An 8,351-nucleotide genomic window follows, 5' to 3' on the forward strand; every position below is an offset into this window, starting at 1 on the left:
CGAATTTGACACTTAAAATTTCTTACGCATAAGCATGCGTCTAGGCGTTGAAGTTCCAAATTATAGTATATCAATTAACGATTGAAAATCAATACGTTGAATAAGACTAAACTTTAATTTGGATGCCGATTATGTTTTTTCAAGTTTATATAAAGTAAAAGAATTGAATTTTGGAAGCCAGGAGTGTGTCAATTGTTTTATAATTCATCCGAATACATATATCAGGTTGCTACTCAACGTAATTTGAAAGTATATCTAGTGCAAGGACTTGTCTTTTTTTGTTGATAAGCAAAGGGTTTGTAGCTTTTTTTGCTAAGCAGTAGAACATATTATATTTGTTTAATCTTTAGCATTTGATAGTTGTCCACAAATATAGGATAGAAGGCCCCATATTAGATCTGGCTCTTACATAGTTGGAGTCACAAGTTCACATGTACCAGCCCTTGTAGCAAAACGTTTTGGTTTCTGTTATTGCTAGAGTCCCACATCGCGCACGCAAGGGCAGTGAGCAAGCAAGAATGCCTATAAAAGCCACATTCCCAACCTAAGAAAAACATGTCTTGCTCGGCCTTTGGGCTATGATTAAGTGTAGTATGTGTTGAGACTTCTCAGCATTTTCAAGTATTTTTGGGTTTTATCTCGCGATATTATCGATAATATCGGGATATATTGCCCAAATAATGCATTAAAATGCTGATAATATCGACAAAAATGTCGATATATTGACGATAATGAAGTGGATGAGTAGGAAAATATCGTCCTAAAAAAAAACGATATTATCGGCGAAATATCGCCGATAATATCGATATTTAAAACCTTGGTTATGACAATCTCATGGATAATTTTGGATAAAAAGCCACCAACTATTTTCTTAAAAAAAAAAAGAAAAAGAAAGATCTGCCATTTTGCATTAATTGGTAGGTTGGCATGCTGTGTAGCAGATGATTAACGTTGATCAGTATCTCTTAAGATATTGTTAATTAGGTTGGTTAATTTCTTGATCAGGAGTTGGAATCTTGTGATAGAACTTGCATATGCGTATATAGTTGATAGTTTAGTGGGCAAGGAATCCCAAAACCATGCATTTTCAATCTGTGTATTATTATTCAATTGCTACTTGAGTATTTTAGGTGTCAACTCTTTGTCAGTGGATCAATATTACAAACTGATTGCCCATATATTGTTAGGATATTAGTATCACAATATCAAATAGATAACCTTTTCTTTAATATTTTTTGTTGCAAAGAATCTTCGGGGAAGTTTTAATCTTGTTGTAGGAAAAGCTGTTATAGTATATAGGATATGGAGGGTGTGGATCATGACACATGTTATTAGCCAAATAGATAAGGCAATTAGGAGTGTGGCTGTTAGAATAATTAGTTAGGATTGTGTTAGAAAATATTAGTATTTTGGTTTATTTGAATGTTTGGTTTTATGGGCTTAGCACGTTAGAATTAGGTTTTGTTAGAGATTAGGATTAGTTTATTATAAATAGGGTACTTTGTTATTCATTAGAGTAAGTCATTCACAATGTAGTCTCTTAGGGTTTTGTAGCCGTTTTGGCATTCTCGTTCTTTTAATAATATTCCTATTATTTTGTTAATCTTGTTCGTTACGCACCTGATATTCAACTTGGTATTAGAGCATGTTTGGTCATTCGGGATTTGATCTGCTTCGGGTTGGTATCTGTTTGCTCATTTCCGTTGTCGTTCATGTTCAGATTGTTAGTTGGTATTAGCATCGGCATCGGCATTGGTATTGACATCGGCATCGGCATCGATATTGGCATCGGCATCGGCATCGGAATTTGGAGGCTTGCATCCATATATGCTTGTTGGCAAACTCATGTCGTGTACCGCCATGAGTTTGACGGGGGGCTGTTGGAAAATATTAGTATTTTGGTTTATTTTAATGTTTGGTTTTATGGACTTAGCTCGTTAGAATTATGTTTTGTTAGAGATTAGAGTTAGTTTATTATAAATAGGGTGCTTTGTTATTCATTAGAGAAAGTCATTCACAATGTAGTCTCTTAGGGTTTTGTAGCCGTTTTGGCATTCTCGTTCTTTTAATAATATTTTTATTATTTTGTTAGTCTTGTTCGTTGCGCACTCTGATATTCAACTGTTGGTAAGGGATTGAGTTGGTTAAAGCAGTTAGCTTAGTACCTCATCTATATAGCAACTATACCTTGTAAGCATTCAATTAATCAAGAAAATACAAGTGCAATTCACTCTCTCTCTCTCTCTCTGTTTCCTTCTTCTTCTTCTTCCTCTGCAACCTCTCTGTTCTCTTTCTGCATATTGCTTAACAAAAGCTTGCATTATTTATCAGAGTAGCGACTTTCGTACTCCCTTTTTCTTGCAGAAATAATCTTTTTGTTAAGTATAAATTCTACATTGAGAGAGGAGGAATCTTGCATGGATTTATAAGTCAGTTGAGTTACTCTCCATATTGTTAATTGGTTTTATGATGGAAATTCAACTTTCTTCACTTTTTTACTTATTTTGTGGTTTTACGGTATTTTTTTTTCTATAGCTTTAAAATTGAATAAAATTAAAGAAAAATCAAAAGATGGAATGCAAAATGATCGATAAACTTAGAATAAAAAGCACTATATATTCTTTCTCGCCAATTTCTTTTCTTTTTCTATCATTGTATCAATAACGAAAACACAAAATTGAGGGAAGGAATGCAAAATGGTAAATTTGGAGTTTGAAAATCATTATCCTTATTTCTCCATCTACAATATTTCATTTTTAGAGAAATGCTAAGAGGACTCTCTTAAAATAAAACTCTCCATAAACTCTCTGTCACCTTATAGTTTAACGTTAATTTCCTGTCAACATTAAATATAAACAGTGTGTCAAAACAGGAGGTGTTAAAAAATCCATAAAAAGTATCATTTTAATAGAATTCCCTTAGCATTTCTCTCATTTTCATTAGTTATTGAATTGAATAAGTAAATAGAGAATCAATAAATGAAAACAAGAAGATGAGTAGAAAGAAGAAGACGAGAACGTGAAAATGATTATCCAATTATTATTATCATCCTAGGGAGGCTGCAATTACCAAAACGAAGCAGGACGAAACAAGGGTGCTGCACATGCAATTGTACCTTGGAAACATTGTGAAAACACCACGGCAGTACAAATTATGGTTAGTGGCTAATCAGATTTTTATTTTTATTTTTTTTATTAAAGCAAGTAGCTAATCAGATTAGATTACTTAGAGGAATGATTAATTAGAATATCAATTATCGCTAATGACAAAGGTTTAGTGCGGTGTAAAGTAAAGTATATGCATATTGCTTTGAGAGTGAGCCTTATATATACGGACGTAATTATTTTGACAATTGTATATGATGATATTATTAGGCACGACAAACTTTGTCGTTTTCATGTCATATCTGTTATTTTTACAGGTCGTATCGTGTCTAATCCATTATCTTGACGAGTTCTTAACAGGTGACGTGATAACAATCCAATTAATTAACAGGTCGTGTCTTTTCGTGTCATATCCGTTATCTTTACAGCTCATGTTGTGTCTAACTCATTATCTTAATGGGTTTTTAACAGGTGATGTGATAACAACCCGATTCGTTAACAGGTCGTGTCGTTTTGTATTGGTTTAACGGATCATGCAAGAAATTGGTATGCCTAATATCGAATTAGACAAACGATAACTCATCGGGTTCGTAATGTGTGACTCGAAAACGACATGACTCGTTAACAGATCAATTCGAAACCTATTATTTTCGCATCGATCTGTGTTAGATTAACGGATTGTGCAAAAAATTATCAAACCTATATATTATAGCTAGCTAGGGTTTGCATGGGATTTGGATTTATTCGTGGGATATTTATGAATCGGAGGGCTGAGATTCGTCGTGCGTGCATGGACGGTAGTGATTAGTGTAGTACGAGAGAGGACAAGTGAATGTGAACTGAGGAAGACGGGAGTGAGAGGGAACGTTTGTCGCCTAGTTGTATTTTGTGCATTGCATGAAGATGGCTGATGGAGGACATCACGTGGAGAACTTCTTCAACTCTCATTTCACGTTAAGACATTTTGTTTCTTCTTATGAGCGGTTGATATATGTTCTCAGACTGTCAATTAAATTAATAATTATGTTTATCTAATAGTCCGACTATTTCATACATGTCGAGTTATAGAAAAGAATTACGTTTCCTTGTTTGTAATTATATAAACACGTGCATAGAATCACTGACGAAGCAACAATGAAGTCACTTAATAACACCTTTTTTTTTATTTCTTCCATTAATTTGCTAATTTGGCCACGTAATCTTTCATAAATGACTAAATGCTGGAAAAGACAAAAAATTAGTAATCGATTTTTGTTTCTTTCATGGTCATGATGAAAAATCTCATAATGTCGAGTTTCTGATTCCGTCACTGATGACATCATTATGTTTTTGGGTCATGGTACTCTTTGATGAAGATTGAAGTTAGTGGCTCTAGTTTATATATTTCTTGGGGTTTGGATAAGCTTGGATTAGCATGTGAAAAGCAGAGATGAGACGTATAACGATGGTTATAAGACATGATGTGTCTAAATCGATGCCTACTACAAATGTTGTGATGTTTTGTTGCAAGTAGTTTGATGCTGAGACTTCACCATTGTTGATAACTAAACCTAACACGCTTGATGTTTGCGTTACACAATTATCTCAATCTTTTGCTGCAACTTAGGAATTCTATCGTATGATATAATTATATGAGAAATGTTACGGGAATTCTTTCAAAAATGGAATTCTTTATAGATTTTCTGTTATCTCACAGTTTAACTTTAATTTCCGTTTTGAGAGTCCATGGAGAGTTCGTCCTAGGTCTTCCTGTTCCTACATCTGGCTTATGTTCTTTATGTAGATTCAGACTAATGGCTCTATAAAATTATGTCGATACTTCCACATATTATGGGTAATGTAGGAGACATCTCTATTTTTTTTTCTAGGAGATCCTTAGAATTACCACTACTTAGCTTTCAATTCACCTCTAACCATGAATAGTTGACCCATGCAAGTGGCACTCTACGACAGTGGTGGAGAGGTCTTGCATCACATCAAACTCTATCAGCTCACTAATCTAACATCTAATCTGACAAACATATCATTTTAACAATGAGATCACAATCCCTAAATCTTAATCGGATAATGGGCCGTTAAGGGGGGGGGGGTCAGTTTTGATTTCTCAACATTTTGAAAGCCCAACTACTTGCTGCTAAATCTTTTGCTTATTGTAGGACCATGTGTCTATGTCTGTCCAACACCAACAAAAGGAGAAATGTGCAGAAAGATTTCATTATGTTTCTAATGAACTGTTTTTGTATATTTGTCGGACCATCAAAGTATTTATATGCATTTAAGCAACAATATCTCAAGCAAATTACGCAAGGTTAGTTTTTAACTTTTTTACATAATAAAACGTGATTAACCTGAAAGTCTTACGCAGAGGGACCACGATGTTCCCCGGCCCAACCTGGTATTTTTTTTTTCATGCATAAAAATTTAGTGTTATGCTTATCTTTTCAAGGTTTTTCTATAGGTTTAAGAGTCCCAATCCGAAGTTTTAGTTTGATTTCTTTTATCGGGTTTGATTTGAGATTGGTGGTTTCTATAGAGTTCAAACAATCCATTGCTTGTGAACTTTGAGGAGGAGGGAGAGAGGAGGAGAGTTAGAGAGGCTTAACGTTTAGGTTTAGGGAAGATGATGATGAGTATGACACCATAACAAATCCAAACATGGTAACCGATTGCAAACTACAGGGCAGAGTAATTTTTGTAAGATTAGGATAGCATTTCATATTGAGACATTTGGACTCCTAAACTAAATTCTGACTTCGCCATTTATCTTATGCATATGCATATAACTAACTTGTAGATACTGAAGGAATGTTTTCCTATAGTGAAGGAGCTTGTAATCTCATTGAGAACTTCCTTACAACAAGAGCCGCCCCTATGGTCGTATCTCAAAACCAATCATACATTATCACATGAAAAAGTTGAAACATATAGCCGTGCGTTATTGCCTTAAGATATTAAGAACTCAAGATTTCACCGTTATTATGATTAAGTATATAATTACACATAAATTGCTATACTAACAACATTAAAGCCGGAACACAGTAACGGCATAACTGCTCTGGGGAAAACATGCTGTTTGAAGCTGTACAAACGTCGAAAAATAAAGAACTTTCATTCACATTCTGTAAAAACAACATTCTCGCCAACACGAGAAATCGAAAACCGAGTCGACGGGCGGCCGGTTATAGGATACATTACGCAGAGTCGTGGGTACAGAGGTTGTAACCAGATATGAGGGAGCTAAGCGCAAAGGCAACAAAAGCCAGGAAAGCCATGCTAACCGAAGCAGTGGCCATCTCCGTGAACTCATCTTTCCCCCAATTCGATTGCCAGTCATCCACCCGAGTGGCTGCAGATGATGATGCAGAAATGAGAAGGTATGCCAGCACCTGCAAAGTGAACCAACACCACAAAAGCACAATGCATTACTTATCAGTACACAAATCCTCAGCTTCCCTCGAGTTGAGGCAGTTTAACGGAACTGTAGTCAACTTAAAACAAAGGACTAACTACAAACGCAACAACAAATCAACGATCCACGTTTTATCCCTAATGCTTACACGGTTACACCCTAAATCTTAAAATGGCATCGCTTTGGTCTGAAGCATAATTCAAAAACAGAAGCCTATTTCGGAAACAACAGACGTTAGGTCAAGACCAACTCAGATAAGTTTTCAAGTCACTAACAGATGCTCATTACCTTCCGAATCAAAACTATACAAGCACACTTTTCCCTGAAGAAAAGTTATCATACTCCACTAAGTACTGACATATAAGGCAATACATTTAGCAATATAAATGTTAAACAGCGATGAAGACAGATGGGCGGGATGAGGAGCTTGCCTGATCCATGAAAAAATCAAAGTTGCAACGAAGACGGTGGCTGATCACGAACTTCCCGGTGACTAGATGGTAGGATAGATTGTAGGTTTGAAAGGCAGCATATGCAAATCCAATTACATTCACAGCTAAGCAATACCTGCAAAGTCAGCACATAATCTTCAATTCATCAATACATTATCTCGAAAAGTAAACAAAAATTCAAGAACCCAATTCACAGTCATGCAAATCGAGCGCAGTGGCGTTCTAAGATTCATACAGTCGAGGCGACCCCACTTAGTGGGATAGTGTTGTTGCTAATTTGACTTAATCAGATAATCGAGATTAATAAAATTAAAATAGAAATTAAATTGAAACTCAGGGGGAGGAGAAACCTGTATTCCTTGTAGCGGTCGAAGGAGTCGCCGCTCCATCCCTGAGTCTTGTCCGCCGCCATAACCGAGAACGAAATCAAGCACAAAACCAACTCACTCACCCTAAACCCCAGCGCCGCCGTGTTCATCATCTCCCCCCTCTTCGACCGTCTCAGAATCGAATTCGTCACCCCCTTGGATCTCCCACCGCCTCCACCTCCGCCGCCAACACCGTTGACTCCGCCTTCCTCCGCGCCTCCAACACCGTTGACTACGCCGGTCGGCCCAACCTTCGACACGGACGGCGCCACCTCCTCCTTCACCGACCGGTTGTACACCACCACCGGCGACAGCGCCTTGGCGTTCTCCGGCCGCTTCTGATGCCGGGGCGGCGGGTACTGGTTGAACTTGTCGACGGGCATGATCGCCTTGGAGTTGTCGACCGGCTTCTCCGGCGAGTTCTCGGGGGACTGGTAAGGCGGGCTGTCGGTCGGGTCGAAGCCGTCGGATCGGATCGGGGAGTGGAATCGGAGGGGTGAGTCGTCGGAGTTCAAAGACCAGGACTTCTTCATGTTGGGATTGGATTTCTGGTGGTGGTGGTGGTTGGGTTTTTGGGATTGGGGTTGGGGTTGGGATTCCATTTGGCGCGCATAAAATTTTCTCGGGAGATTTATCGAGTGGGAAAAAAGAGTGTTTGGGAACTGAGAAAGTGAGAAGAGAAGTGATGGGGGTCGGATTCCGGAGTCTTTGAGTTGATGTTTTCGCGCTGTGAGGAATTGGCCCACGTGGAAAGCTTTCCTTCCCGCTTTACAACTAACTAAAGTGAGAAGCTGATTGATTCATACGACGTCGTTACCTGCCTCGTTCACACAAAGTTAGCAAATGACGAGTTAACCAACGTACGTGAGTTAACTCAGTCGGCCAGGGCGGTGAGCATGTCCTTCTATACTACTTAAGTTGTAAAAAATACCAACGTATTACTAAACCGGATTATTATCTACTGAAATGTTTCATGTTTATATAATGTTATTTACTCATTTGACTTGCATAATAATGT

The 8,351-nt window shown here is 37.5% G+C and overlaps 1 protein-coding gene across 1 annotated transcript; it reads right to left on the reverse strand.

Moving 5' to 3' along the window:
* Nucleotides 1-6,019: 6,019 nt before the first annotated feature.
* Nucleotides 6,020-8,085, reverse strand: LOC126626203 (CASP-like protein 4A3). Its single transcript, XM_050295442.1, has 3 exons — nucleotides 7,316-8,085; nucleotides 6,945-7,080; nucleotides 6,020-6,490 (listed from the first exon to the last, which is right to left on the reverse strand). Exons 1-3 carry the CDS (start codon nucleotides 7,933-7,935, stop codon nucleotides 6,296-6,298), a joined length of 951 nt encoding a protein of 316 aa, XP_050151399.1. The 5' UTR covers nucleotides 7,936-8,085; the 3' UTR covers nucleotides 6,020-6,295.
* Between the last annotated feature and the right edge of the window lie 266 nt (nucleotides 8,086-8,351).

The sequence above is a fragment of the Malus sylvestris genome, chromosome 6, assembly GCF_916048215.2.
Source record: "Malus sylvestris chromosome 6, drMalSylv7.2, whole genome shotgun sequence".
In the NCBI taxonomy this organism is placed as follows: Eukaryota; Viridiplantae; Streptophyta; class Magnoliopsida; order Rosales; family Rosaceae; genus Malus; species Malus sylvestris.

Bases quoted from the DNA above. Each gene is read 5' to 3' on its own strand.
- LOC126626203 (XM_050295442.1), bottom strand. From the start codon at position 7,935: ATGGAATCCCAACCCCAACCCCAATCCCAAAAACCCAACCACCACCAC. The intron at 7,081-7,315 runs GTTTCTCCTCCC...CTGACTTTGCAG, and splicing joins GACCGCTACAAGGAATACAG to GTATTGCTTAGCTGTGAATG. The intron at 6,491-6,944 runs GCAAGCTCCTCA...TTCACTTTGCAG, and splicing joins TTGATTTTTTCATGGATCAG to GTGCTGGCATACCTTCTCAT.